The following is a 14,676-nucleotide window of genomic DNA, read 5'->3' as shown; positions in this document are numbered from 1 at the left end:
GATGGCCCACATTTGCAGGGAACAGATACAACAGGCTAAAGTGGTGACCAAACTTGGATTAGCAATGGGAATCAAGGACAACAAGAAGTCGATCTTTAGGTATATAGGGAACAGGAGGAAAACAAATGGGAGTGCGGGGCCATTGCTCAACAACTCAGGAGAGCTGGTTACTGGTGTCGTGGAAACACACGCAGCATACTTTTGGATCAGGTCAGCAGAAGCTTTTATTCAAAAGAAACTACAGCTGTAGGGGGAGTTCCAAAGTGACATGGATTTCCCAAGCACTTGGAAGGGGTCCCCCCCCAAGAGCAAAATCAGGAGGCTTATATACTTTTTAACAGTCGCTTACAACTCACGTGATCATATAGTGAAATTAGCATGAAAAGCAGCTATAATATTACTTCATTATTTCTTTGCTGTAATCAAGATGGGAACTAATGGGGGAGGCGAGGTTAGTTCACAAACCTCCTTCTTGCACCTGGAAATCTACTTTGTACATACTTTTTGCTACCTGCAAGGCCGCGGTGAGCGAAGCAGTTGCAGAGGAGTTACAAAGAACAAACATTTGCCCTTATCTGTTCTACTTTACAGAGCCAGCAATTCTCCACAAAGCGGTTATGTCATCTTATAGCTAAAATAATCAAAGTTTAAGGCATATATTTTTTCTGATTCCACAGCCCCCCCCCTTTTGAGACTATTTCTGAGGCCACTTGATGTAAGACCCTTAACTGATTTCGGATTTTGCGAATGTCAGTTTCGAGTCGCATGTCCTGATTGACATAGACACAACAAGTGAAGTTTACTAAGGCACATACTCCTCCCTGGGATACCAATAGGTAATCTAGGGCTATGCGGTGTTGTATAGTTACTTATGAGATCTGGGAGATCTCTTTTTGCAGAGCCTGAATTGCATCCGCAGTGGCATTTCCCATAGCTTCCATTGTGGCTGAAATGTTAATTATGGCTAGTTCCAATTCTCTTACTCCAAGCCACGGTATGAAGGTTCTCACAAATCGATGGAACCCTGTGTTTCTGGTAGCTAAGGGGTTAACCGCCCTTTTCATGTGATGGTTGAAATTTTTTACTTGTTCCAGATATATTGCACTATGCATTTCGAAACCAGGGATAACACGTCCAAGAGTGCATGCCCCCACCCAATTCCAGGGCAAGATTTTATGAGCCCTGTTTCCGCAGAGCCAGTAAATGCCTGGGGCAGAAAGGGTACTCAAATCTCGACAGGTGTTGTGCCATATCCGGCACTTTCGATTGATATGCATCATATAGGACGGACCATGTTCAGCTGCTATCCTGCTGAACCGAGATATATTACAAGAAGTAAAATTGGAGTCAATGTAAAATTCCGATCTGTTTGCGATGAGAGCAACATGAGGTTCCTTAGAAAAGTTGTAGACCATGAATCCTGTACAATTGAGAGAGGGTACGTTACCCAACAGGATTCCACTGGTGCTACTAGGGCTATAATCTAGAGTAGTTAGGCAATGAGGGTAGTGTCCTACAGGTGTGGCTTTATTATAACCTCCGGTGTTGTTGGATCTGTAACAGAAAGGTGCCTCTACTCTTGGGGAGATTATCCAGTTAGCAGGGGCGGCCCTCCATTCTTTAGGAGCGGACCGATGGGCAGCTAACGAGTAGTGTCTAACGAAGCTGCCGTTTATTGTTCCCCATTGCTGGAGGAATATTGGTACTCCGATCATTGGGATTCCTTGGTGTAGGTGTGCTGGGCTGTGAGAGCATATCCAGCAGTCACTTTTATTTCCAGCTTGAGCCACCGTACGGGAGATCTGCAAATACAAATTTTTCTCCCACCCCCCTTGGGTGATACTGAGATACCCAAGTGTGATATATAAGGATATCAATGCCATTTTTAGATACAGAAGGGACAAAGAATCTTAACAACAAACATAATCAGCACCAGTAAGAAAAAGAACACTACCAGCCAAACCCAGGATGGCAGCCAAAGTCTTTCTTCGTCCTCTGGGCTCAAGTTACCTAAAGGACTGATAATGTCGGCTCTTGGTCTTGATCGAGGTGGTGATCTTCCGAATGGGAGCATTCACTTTCTTCGAGGCCGAAGATGATATCTTCGTTCTTCAACTGATGAATCCGGCTGGGCTGAGGTGTTGGGTTCAGGGGAGAGGTTACTAGCACTTGCACCCTGATGCTCCTCACTTGCCTGAGTGAGGTCCTGAGGGTCTTTGTCCTTGGCCTCAGGGAAAGGTCCCAACCTTGGTTGGAATACAGCTGCTTCAGGGTCCAATGGAGGTGATACCTTCTTGCAGTGCGAGGCGTGAGTCCACGTTTGGTGACCTTGGCAACGAACAGCAGAATTAGTGGTCAGAAGTACCTGGAAAGGTTCTTTCCATCTGGGTTGAAGTGCGTTTTTCCGTTGATAGACCTTTACTCAGATCCAATCCCCTGGTTCGAGGTTGTGACAGGGAACATCCGGTGGTTGAGGTAAGGCTTCTTGGACCTGTGAATGAACAGACCTGGCATACTTCATTAATGCCTTGCAATAATTTAGTACAGTTTCATCAGTTAATTGTAGGTCTGTTTGGTGAGGGGCAACAGGTGGTGTAGCTGGCATCCTCATGGGTCGTGCCATGAGTATTTCATAAGGGGTTAGGCCATGTTTTCTGTTAACAGTGTTTCTAATGTGCATAAGAGCAATGGGCAGTGCATCAGGCCATTTGAGGCCTGTTTCAGCACAAATCTTCGAAATGCGCATTTTTAAATCAGAGTTTTTACATTCTACAGCACCACTTGATTGTGGATGATAACTACAGTGTAGGTGTTGCTGTATGTTGAGTGCTTGGCAGATGTTTTTTACTATCTGTCCTGTGAAATGGGTGCCGCGGTCACTATCTATTGTGAGGGGCAATCCAAATCTAGGGATGAATTCTTTGAGCAATTTCTTTGCTACAGTGATGGAATCAGCATGTACACATGGGTAGGCTTCCACCCATCCAGAGAACACATCAATAATAACAAGAATGTACTCATAAGAACAGCACTTAGGTAGCTGCACAAAATCAATGTGCAGATTTACAAACGGTCCCCATGGAGGGGGATGGGCTGCGGGTGTCGTTTTTACCCGTTGCCCAATGTTGTGAGCTAAGCAGATGGGACAGGAGCTACAGTACTGTTGCGCTATGGAAGGAAAATTTGGGGCAAACCAGTTTCTTTGTACTGTAGCAATCATCCCCCCTTTGCTCGTATGGGCCACAGAGTGGGTTAAACGAGCAAGATGTGGCAAAAGCTCTCTAGGCGCCACCAGGCGGCCGTCCGGGGAGCGCCAGAGAGAGTCGGGGTGCAGTGAACATCCTGCACGCAGCCAGTCATTTATTTCCTTTTTTGGGGCCTGATTTTGAAGAAGGGCCAGACTTGAAAGGCTAGACAAAGGAGACTGGTCTGCTGAAAAACAAACAAAAACAGAGTTAGGAGCCTGAGGGCCAGAAAGGGCCGCATTTCTGGCAGAACGGTCTGCCAGATCATTTTTTTGTGTGACATCATCAAAGGGTTTCTCATGAGCTTTACATTTAACAATAGCAATAGCAAGAGGCAATTGAACAGCTTCTAAGAGCGCTTTTACATAACAACCATGACTGATTTGGGTCCCTGATGAAGTGAGGAACCCCCTTTGTTTCCAGATTTGTCCAAAATCATGAACAACACCAAAAGCATACTTAGAGTCAGTATAAATGGTTGTGGTTTGATTTTTTGCAAGAATGCAAGCACGTGTTAAAGCAATGAGTTCAGCAACTTGAGTAGAACGAGCTTGGGGTAAAGAATAGGCTTCCAAAACAGCATACTGAGTGCATACTGCATATCCCGCAACTAATTTGCCTGCATCATTTCTAAGACAGGAACCATCAACAAACAAAACAAGGTCAGAGTTCAGGATAGGAATGTCCTTGAGGTCAGTTCGAGGGGTTAACAATTGAGTTGTGATAGACAGGCAATCATGAGGCTCACCATCAGAGGCAATAGGCATAAGTGACGCAGGATTCAGAATTGAACAGCGATTTAAGGTTACATTTGCAGCTGACAGTAGAAGTTTCTCATATTTAGTAAGACGGGAATTGGAAATGTGCTGAGTTTTGCCCTTGAGCAGAAGGGCCATCACAGCATGTGGAACTGCAACGGTTAAAGTGTGTCCCAAAACTAGAGAATCTGCCTTTTCAACCAACAAGGCAGCAGCTGCAACTGAACGGAGACAAGGAGGAAGTCCCGCAGCTACGGGATCAAGGGCAGAGCTATAATATGCAATTGGGCGATGATTTTCACCATGCAGCTGAGTGAGTACTCCTAAAGCGATTCCTTCCTGTTCATGACAAAACAAGGTAAAGGGTTTCTTATAATTAGGAAGTCCAAGAGCGGGAGCAAGAGTGAGGGCTTGCTTAAGGGCCACAAATGCTTGTTTGGCTTCAGGAGTCCAAGGGAGGGGTTCCGGGGTGGTATCATGAGTGAATGCTTGCAAGGGTTTTGCAAAAGCAGCATAACCCAGGATCCACTGTCTACAATAACCCGTTGCACCTAAGAATCCCCTCATCTGTTTTCTAGTCATAGGTTTGGGAATGTTGAGGATAGTTTCAACTCTACTAGGGGAAAGGTGTCATTCTCCTGCTGAGATATCATGCCCTAAATAATGTACCTTAGACTTGCAGAGCTGCAATTTAGATTTTGAGGCCTTGTGGCCTTTCTGAGCTAAAGCTGTGAGGAGTGTCAAAGTATCTTGCTTACAGGCCTCCAAAGTGGGTGAGGCTAACAATAGATCATCAACGTACTGAACAAGGGTGGACCCCCCTTTGAACATGATAGGATCCAAATCCTTTTTTAGGATCTGGGAAAACAGGGTTGGGGACTCTGTATATCCCTGAGGGAGTCTTGTCCAGGTATATTGAAATCCCTGATAAGTAAATGCAAACAGATACTGGCTATCCTTATGAACGGGGATAGAGAAAAAAGCAGAACAAAGATCCACTACTGTGAAATATATAGCATCTGAAGGGATACAGGAAAGAATAGTGGCAGGGTTAGGGACCACAGGGAAAGCGAGTAAAACAGTGGCATTTACAGCTCGAAGATCTTGCACAAAGCGATACGTATCTTTACCAGGTTTTTTGACAGGTAGGATAGGTGTGTTGCAAGGGGAGCATATTGGGACAATAATCCCTTGCTCAAGGAGTGAGGAAACGACAGGCTTGATCCCTTCCTCAGCTTCCTTTGAGATGGGGTACTGTGGGACACGAGGAAGTGGCTTGGCAGGGTTCAGGATGATATGCACTGGTTCAGCACTCAGCATGTGCCCCACTTCATTCGCATGGGTGGACCACAGCTGTGGAGGTACTTGTGCCAACAGTTCCTCTTGCAAGTAGGAAGTGTCAGGATCAGAGTACTCCTGGGTTAGCAAAGCCACAAGCTCGGTTTCCCTATGTTCCGGTACCTCAAGGTAAACACCATCTGGGCTACAATAAATCACACATCCCAGTTTACACAGCAAATCCTTACCAAGAAGGTTGACAGGTGCACAGGGGCTAAGAAGAAAGGCATGATTTTCAAACAAAGGGCCAATAGAGATGGAGACAGGTTCAGAGACAGGATGTGGGATAGGTTGTCCGCTTATACCGACAGCATTTACAGTTTCAGGAGAATAAGGTAGAAAAGGAAACTCAGCAGCCTTTAGCGTGGAGCGGGATGCTCCAGTGTCGACAAGACAGGAGACAGGTTTACCAGAAATAAGGCATTCAACAAACGGACCAGATTGCTCAGTAGCAAGCAAAGGAGCAATGATGTCACTGTCCCTCATGCTGTCCTATTCAACACTGGGAAAACTGACAGGAAGTGGAGGTGGGGGCTGGGGGCTGGGTCCATGGCCGGGGCGGTTGGGGCATTCTGATTTCCAATGTCCTTCTTGCTTGCAATAATGACATTGGTTCCCATAGCCTGGGTTTTGTGAGCTCAAGGATCTCTCTCTTCCCCTGAATCTACCCGGGCCTCCCCTTCCCCGTCCTCGTCCCCTTCCTCTACCTGGACCCTGCAACTGAGAAATCTGTAAGGCCATTAACGTAAACTCGGCATTGTCTTTAGACCGTTCCAATTTGTTATGAAAATGGTTAGCCGCAGCAAGGACTTCGGTCAAATCTTTAGTTTCCCAGCCAATAATTACTGTTTTAATTTTCTCAGCAATTTTAGGGTTAAGTCCCTGGACGAATGCTGCCGCTATTGCTTGTTTAGCATTTCCGACTGGGTTATCCATTCCTGAGTATCGTTCAAATGCCTGTTTGAGGCGTTCTAAATAGTCACTGGGGTGTTCATTTTTGTTTTGTTTACAGGTATTTATTTTGGTCCAGTCTGCCTTTTTTGGGCAAATTGTGAGAACTGATTGAACCAAAGCATTTCTCTTGTTAATAAAGTCTTGACCAATCCCTGGGTTTTGATCTGGCCAAGTACAGGCAGCGTACAGGCGTAGCATAGTTTCCTTGGGCAAAATCGATCACATGAGCTGATTAATGTCAGCCCATGTTGGATTATAACAATTTATAACAGTCTGCAATTCTTCCTGAAATTTTTCTGGGTCTTCCCTGATTTTTGGGAACTTTTGAGTTAAATTGTAGAGATCACCTGGAGTCCAGGGTGCATGCACAGTTACTATATTTTGTCCATCGGTGCCAATGCCTGGCATTTGTCTTAGGGGGTAAACTTGTGCAGTTCGGGATCTCAGATTGATGGGAGATCTTTCCATGCCTATTCCCATTCTTCTAAATACACCTGTGGTGGGTTGTGACCCAGGAGTAAATTGCCACACTGGTGATGATTGAGTGGCAGATATGCTGGATGAGTCCGGACTATTAAACTCCGTGGATGGATTTACTGAAGGAGCTTCAGCTAATGGGTCACTATCCTGGGCTGCAGCCTGATGTTGAACCGGTTGTTGCTGATGTGGGAGTCCCAGGAGAGCAGGGTTCGAACAAAGGTCAATGATATCCTCTGCTGGCTCTGGTGGTGGGGGCGCCCCGGGCAATGCTGGATACATCGGAGCGGTGGCCGGCGTGTAATTTGGGGGAGCAGCCAATTTCTCCCGAACAGCTTTTAACTGCTGTTTTAATTTTTCTTGAGAGTCTTTTAGGCTCCTAGTTTGAGATTCTGTCCGCCTTTTGGACATTTCATCATACCAATAAAAGAACGCGTCCCACTGGTTTTGTGGTGTTTTGGATCCACGGGACTCTAAAGCCCCTCTCAAGTGCACTATTTTATCCTGATCAAATGTTCCTTCCTGTGGAAAATGCTTCACAGGATCATCCCTAGTATACCAGTTCCACTTATCCAGGTACTTGCAAGTCTCGGGAGAATAGTGTGTGTACATAAAGTACGCCAGAGTCCCCTTAGAGGGGACAGGAACTTGTTTAGACTGACTTGTTCCCATTTTCAGTCACACAGGGAGACGTAGGAGAGGCTTATTTAGGATGTCCGGGCCGCTCAGTGCCTTGCCCCGCAGTTTTTCACTGCCCAGACAAAAGGCTTCTGACCCAACACCGGCTCATAAAATGGAAATGGGGAGGGAAACACTAGAGGGATCCTTTCACTCCTGCTCTCGGCAGAAGCTACTGGGACAAGGGGTTTGGAAAAGACAAAATCACTCAGACACCCTGTCCACTGGGTCACGAGGTTCCAGTTGGGCCCCCTTGCTTTCAAAACTGCCCTGTCAGGCAGAATTGGGGCGGCTGAACCCAACCGTAGTCTCAGTCCTGGTCAGTGGCTCATATTTCTAAATACACACACATGCACATTTATTCAGTCAGTCAGACCTCCTACCCCACACCGCCTTAGTTAATTAACTACAAGCCCGATGTGCTGTTGGATGAAGATGCCTCAAACAGTTTCTCCCTAAATAAAACGTACGTTACCAGACACAAAATGGGATCCTTTACCAGACAGAAAATTTTAGCCGGCAGTAAGGTTCAGACTGACCTGTTTTAACAAGGTTCAGATCCAGTTACCACGGCCAAGTTGGGAGCCTACAGGCAGTCCTCCTCCGAGACCCCGAATTAGGTCTCTTACCTCTCAAGTTTGGTGCCTCGGGGTTCGGAGCGGGCAGCCTGCAGTCCTCCTTCCTCAGCCTGTGTTCTGGATCTGAGTCACGGCACTAGGAATTGTCGTGGAAACACACGCAGCATACTTTTGGATCAAGTCAGCAGAAGCTTTTATTCAAAAGAAACTACAGCTGTAGGGGGAGTTCCAAAGTGACATGGATTTCCCAAGCACTTGGAAGGGGTCCCCCCCCAAGAGCAAAATCAGGAGGCTTATATACTTTTTAACAGTCGCTTACAACTCACGTGATCATATAGTGAAATTAGCATGAAAAGCAGCTATAATATTACTTCATTATTTCTTTGCTGTAATCAAGATGGGAACTAATGGGGGAGGCGAGGTTAGTTCACAAACCTCCTTCTTGCACCTGGAAATCTACTTTGTACATACTTTTTGCTACCTTCAAGGCCACGGTGAGCGAAGCAGTTGCAGAGGAGTTACAAAGAACAAACACTTGCCCTTATCTGTTCTACTGTACAGAGCCAGCAATTCTCCACAAAGCGGTTATGTCATCTTATAACTAAAATAATCAAAGTTTAAGGCATATATTTTTTCTGATTCCACACTGGCACCCAGGAGAAAGCTGAACTCCTGAATGACTACTTCACCTCGGTCTTTCACTAGACCACAGAGAAAACCATGCTAGGTAGAATAGAGGATGAGCACGGTAGGAATAATCGCCTTCCTACTGTTGCTGTAGAACTGGTGTATAACCAATTAATAAAATTAGATGTATACAAGTCAGCGGGATTGAATGATCTTCATCTGAGAGTGTTGGAGGAGCTGGCCAAAGTCACTGCGAAACCCCTGGCAAAACTTTTCCATAACTCGTGGCACTCTGGAGAAGCCCCTAAGGATTGGAAGAGGGCCAATGTTGTGCCCATCCACAAGAAGGGCAGGAAGGAGGACCTGGGTAACTATAGGACAATCAGCTTAAGTTACATCCTACGGAAAATTATAGAAATGGTCATCAAGGAGTCTATCTGCGATCAGCTTGCAGAAGGTACGATTCTGAATGACAGCCAGCATGACTTCATCGCAGGCAGGTCTTGCCTTACCAACCTCAACTCCTTATGACCAGGTAACTCACCACTTGGACATGAGAGCAGGTTGACATTGTATACCTAGACTTCCAAAACACCTTTGATCTAGTATCCTACAATGTCCTCGTGAGAAAGTTGGAGGATTCATAGGTTCATAGATTCATAGATGTTAGGGTTGGAAGGGATCTCAACAGATCATCGAGTCCGACCCCCTGCACAGGCAGGAAAGAGTGCTGGGTCTAGATGACCCCAGCTAGATGCCTGTCTAACCTCCTCTTGAAGACCCCCAGGGTAAGGGAGAGCACCACCTCCCTTGGGATCCCATTCCAGACCTTGGCCACTCTAACTGTGAAGAAGTTCTTCCTAATGTCCAGTCTAAATCTGCTCTCCGCTAGCTTGTGGCCATTATTTCTTGTAACCCCCAGGGGCGCCTTGGTGAGTAAAACCTCACCAATTCCCTTCTGTGCCCCCATGATGAACTTATAGGCAGCCACAAGGTCGCCTCTCAACCTTCTCTTGCGGAGGCTGAAGAGGTCCGGGTGCCCTAGTCTCTCCTCATAGGGCTTGGCCTGCAAGCCCTTAACCATACGAGATGCCCTTCTCTGGACCCTCTCCAGGTTATCCACATCCCTCTTGAAGTGCGGCGCCCAGAATTGCACGCAGTACTCCAACTGCAGTCTGACCAGCGCCCGATAGAGAGGAATTATCACCTCCTTAGTTTTGTTCGTCATGCATCTACTGATGCACGATAAAGTGCCATTAGCTTTTCTGATGACTTCGTCACACTGACGACTCATGTTCATCTTGGAGTCCACTAGGACTCCCAAGATCCCTTTCCACTTCCGTTCCACCAAGCAGGTCATTTCCTAGGCTGTAGGTGTGCTGGACATTTTTCCTCCCTAGGTGCAGCACTTTGCATTTCTCCTTGTTGAATTGCATTCTGTTGTTTTCTGCCCATATGTCCAACCTGTCCAGGTCTGCCTGTAGCTGTTCCCTGCCCTCCGGTGTGTCCACCTCTCCCCACAGTTTTGTGTCATCCGCAAACTTGGACAGAGTACACTTCACTCCCTCGTCCAAGTTGCTGATGAAGACATTGAAGAGTATCGGTTCAAGGACCGAGCCCTGCAGGACCCCACTGCCCACACCCTTCCAGGTCGATACTGACCCATCCACTACGACTCTCTGGGTACGACCCTCTAGCCAATTCACCACCCACCGGACTGTGTAGTCATCCAAGTCACAGCCTCTTAACTTGTTCACCAGTATGGTGTGGGATACTGTATTGAAGGCCTTCCTGAAGTCTAAGTAAACAACGTCAACCCCTACTCCTGCGTCCAGGTGTTTTGTAACCTGGTCATAAAAAGAGACTAGATTAGTCAGACATGACCTACCTGCTACAAACCCGTGCTGGTTTCCCCTCAGCATAATTTTTCCTGCCGGGCTCTCGCAAATGTGAGCCTTGATAATTTTTTCAAAGACTTTACCAAGGATGGAGGTGAGACTGACTGGCCTATAGTTGCCTGGGTCCTCCTTCCTCCCCTTCTTGAAAATGGGGACCACATTGGCCCTTTTCCAGTCCTCCGGGACCTGGCCCGTGTGCCATGAGTGTTCAAATATTCCCGCCAGTGGCTGTGCAATGACGTCAGCCAGTGCCTTCAGTACCCTTGGATGGAGCTCATCCGGGCCTGCTGACTTAAACGCATCCAGTTCCTCCAAGTGCCTCTGCACCACCTCAGGGTCTACGCTTGGTAGTCTGGCACCCTGCTGCTGCCTCTCTACAGTCCCAGTGAGAGACTTGTCTTGCCCCTCGCTTAGGAACACTGAGGCAAAGAACTCATTGAGGAGTTCAGCCTTCTCCCCCCTGTCCGGCACCAATTGCTTATGCCCATTTAGTAGAGGTCCTATTCCACCTTGGGCCTTCCTTTTACTCCCTATATATCTAAAAAACAATTTTTTGTTACCCTTAACTCGGGATGCCATCCTCAGCTCCATGGTAGCTTTGGCCCGTCTAACTGCCTCCCTACAAGAGCGAGCAGGAGGTATACTCCTCTTTATTAATCTCTCCCCATTTCCATTTTTTATATGCCCCCCTTTTTGCCTGTAGGCTGCTCTGGATTTCCCTGGCCAGCCAAGGAAGCCTCTTGGCCCCTTTCCCCCTTTTTCCCCGCATCAGGATCGTCTCCCTCTGTGCCCAAAGGATCATTTCCTTAAGGCACAGCCACCCTTCCTGGGCTCCCATCTCTTCAAAACTCTTCTGCAGTGCATCCTTGACTAAACGCCTGAGTTCATTGAAATCAGCTTTCCTAAAGTCTAGCACTTTCACCCTACTAGTTACCTTACCCACTCAACGTCTTATGATGAATTCTATTATTAGGTGATCACTGTCCCCCAGGTGACCACCGATCTGTAGGTCTCCTACCATGTCATCCCCCGTTGCCAATACCAGGTCCAGTAAGGCATTCCCCCTAGTGGGACCATGTACCTCCTGCGTCAGATGGAGGTCCTGTACACAGGATAGGAACCTGTGTGAACGGTGGGACTTTGCTGTCTGCGTCTCCCAGTAGATGTCTGGGTAGTTTAGGTCCCCCATGACTACCGCCTCCCTAGTTTTTATGCTCTCTGAGAGCTGCCGGATGTATATAGGAGCATGACATGCCTAACTCATGGTTTTTACACGTTAAAACATATTGTTACTCCTGTTACTATACGTTTGAACTGAAATCATGAATGCTGTTGGTCTTACATATTGTAAGATACAATAGGATTGTTAGAATTTTATGCAGATTTGGGTCTCTAGAACTAGACATTCCCATAACCTAGGTTGTGGAAGGTGATAGACATAAAAGGATTTCTGCAGCCATATGAAGCCTAGAGCCCCTCTGTGAAGTACCCTGCAAGACTGGGGCCCTTAAAAAGAGTGTGGAGGGGAGGGGGTACAGCATTTAAAAAAATAGGAAAGCCAATTTGTATTCATGAACAAGATCTGACTTCATTTACTGAATTTAATCAATTAAGAACTAAAGGATTTTAATAAGATTTTAAACACAGATGCAGTTTTTATCTTTAAAATGAAAGATTCAAAGCATTTAGCCATGAAAGTATGGTTTGTATATAATGTTCATTGGGTAGATAAGTAACTCATAGTATGCAACTTGTTACTTGTGCAAGTTATTACTGGGGAGAGGGAGGTTGGGTGGAGTATTAGTCAGCTTTTAACAGATAGAACATGGTTTTGAACACACAGACAACTGCTCTAAAAGTCAGCTGAAGAATATCTGCAGGGCTTGCTCAGAGAATAAGTTGTGTGTGTCCTAGATTCATCTGGAAGGAAAACATACACATTTTACTTGGAAAGGAGGAAGAAAAAACAAAGAGGATGATGTTGTTTATGAATAAGTAGAGTTTCAAGTAATAAACATAGGTAGACCTTCCATACTAAAATAAAACGAGTTAACAGAAAGTTGTATGTTAACCCTGCACTTCCCTTGCTTTTATAGATTTAAACAGGACTTAAAGCTGTGCAGATACATGGGGACTTAGAAAAGGCAAGCAGCATAAAAAGAAAAAATGGGTAAGGGGTGAACAGTGTTATTTCTTGGTTCAAATGAAGGGTAGCATCTTCAAAATAGAGTATTAAAAAGAACCAAGAAGTATGTTTACTGTATATATATAAACTGTTTAAAGAGAAATATTAAAAAAATACAATCAGAATCCACATACCCCTCTTAATACCTTTACACTTCTGTAATTTTTTATTGTGCTGGTGAAATTACTATATTCAATAGCACAGATAAATGGACTCACCAAGATAGATCAGTTCACTTTATTCTGACTGATCCTACAAGATAAAGTTCCCAATTACCTAGTAATCAACCCTGTTCTGCTAAGTCCTAGCTCCAAGAGATAAGGATGTCTGCCCAACCTCCTATTTCTAACCCTCCCCCTAGCAACTGCTTACGCAGGTACAGCTTACAACTAGGCCAGCGTGAAGCAGCAAGTATTCGATTCAGATTCGGCTGATTTGGAAGGACAGTGATTCAATTTGGTGATTTAAGACATTTTCCCGATTCAATTCTGCCGAATTGGATTTGAAAATTCAGCCACTGAATCGGCCGATTTGGTGATTCAGTCATAGACTATAATGGGGAATCACTAAAATACCTATAACGTTGTCAGTTTTTTGCAGAAGTGGATGAAAAGAGCATGAATGGTAGCCCCTTCTGAGGGCATGAAGCCTGCCAAGTTTCAAGGAGATAGGTGCAGGTGTTTCTGTGAAAGTGCACTTCAAACTGTTGAAAGCAAAACTCATGTCACCCGTGCGTGTTAACTGGGTTTCTGGTTGTAGCCATGTTGGTCTAAGGAACAGGCAGGCAAGGTTCTTTGAGTAGATGTGATATCTTTTATTAGACCAACTGAATAGTTGGAGAAATATATCTTGGCAAGCTTTCAGGTTTAAAAACCCTTTGTCAGGCAGAGGAAGCATCTGCAGTTGGTGCGTGTGCTTAGTAAAGAAGCCAGAAGCTGGTATGCAGACAAGAAAGCCAGTCAGTGAAAATGTAAATTGAGGCATCAGGGGGCGAGATACAGGCTGTGGGGGCGAGGAGGGGGAATGCAGCAGGTAAAAGTGGAGAGGTACCTGGGGAGTCAGATGTCAGGCAGGCTACTGTGTGTCATAAATCCAACGTCTATACTGAGTCCATAAGTTTTTGTTCCCAGGATGTTGATGAAATGAAGTTCATAGGCTCATCTGTGAAAACTGTTTTGTAAATTCAAACAAGCACCGAACCTCGCTAACCTCATCACCCCAAAACACAAATGTCCTACAGCCCGAAATGCACTGAATGAATCCAGACCATGCCATGACAAGAAATGCAAAACCTGCTAATATATCTTCAGTACCCCCACAATTACTACACCCCACAACAGAACTATCACCATTCCTGGATCTTGTTGACACTGGATTTTAGGAACCCAGCCCCTATACCTTTGTTCCAGGTGGGCACAACCCTCAGACCGACCACAACACCTGCCAGTTGATAATAGGCAAATTTATTGATAGAGTGATAACAAAAAAAAAGCAACAATACAATCAAGGATTCTATATCTACCAATCCTAGGGCTGTCATCAGAGCCAAAGCACATCTGGTCAGGATGCAGGCTCCACTCTGAGACTCTTTCTCAGGTGTCAGCAGTCTGGAGGTGGGATGCCAAGGCTCACAGCCCCCATTGTGGGGTGGATGAGACAGGCTGCTGGTGCATGCCCTTTGTCCATAGTGGCCTTGAGGACCCTTCCTGAGGGACAGGGACTCCTCTCAGGGAGCAAAACAGGGAGGGACCCTTTGTTAATCTCAAGTCTCTGCTTTTGTATTCTCCTTCCCCTTTGATGACTCCTGATGACTCTTCATCCGTGGCTTTCCATCTGTGGTTACACGTCCATGTAGCCTTCCGGACCTTCTAATTTGGTCTGTTCCCCCAAAACTGGGACTTAGGCCCTCCTGCTCTCTGAGGCCTTGTTGCTGGTGTC

The 14,676-nt window shown here is 46.0% G+C and overlaps 1 protein-coding gene across 1 annotated transcript; it reads right to left on the bottom strand.

The window, feature by feature from the left end:
• Window positions 1-214: 214 nt before the first annotated feature.
• Window positions 215-8,103, bottom strand: LOC132251200 (uncharacterized). The gene is made up of 2 exons (XM_059730018.1): window positions 8,080-8,103; window positions 215-2,491 (listed from the first exon to the last, which is right to left on the bottom strand). Exon 2 carries the CDS (start codon window positions 1,881-1,883, stop codon window positions 870-872), a length of 1,014 nt encoding a protein of 337 aa, XP_059586001.1. The 5' UTR covers window positions 1,884-2,491; window positions 8,080-8,103; the 3' UTR covers window positions 215-869.
• Window positions 8,104-14,676: the final 6,573 nt, after the last annotated feature.

The sequence above is a fragment of the Alligator mississippiensis genome, chromosome 6 (assembly GCF_030867095.1).
Source record: "Alligator mississippiensis isolate rAllMis1 chromosome 6, rAllMis1, whole genome shotgun sequence".
In the NCBI taxonomy this organism is placed as follows: domain Eukaryota; kingdom Metazoa; phylum Chordata; order Crocodylia; family Alligatoridae; genus Alligator; species Alligator mississippiensis.
The sequence above is the reverse complement of the archived record's forward strand: the minus strand, read 5'-3'. Positions and strand labels throughout refer to the sequence as shown.

Bases quoted from the DNA above. Each gene is read 5' to 3' on its own strand.
- LOC132251200 (XM_059730018.1), bottom strand. From the start codon at position 1,883: ATGGCATTGATATCCTTATATATCACACTTGGGTATCTCAGTATCACC.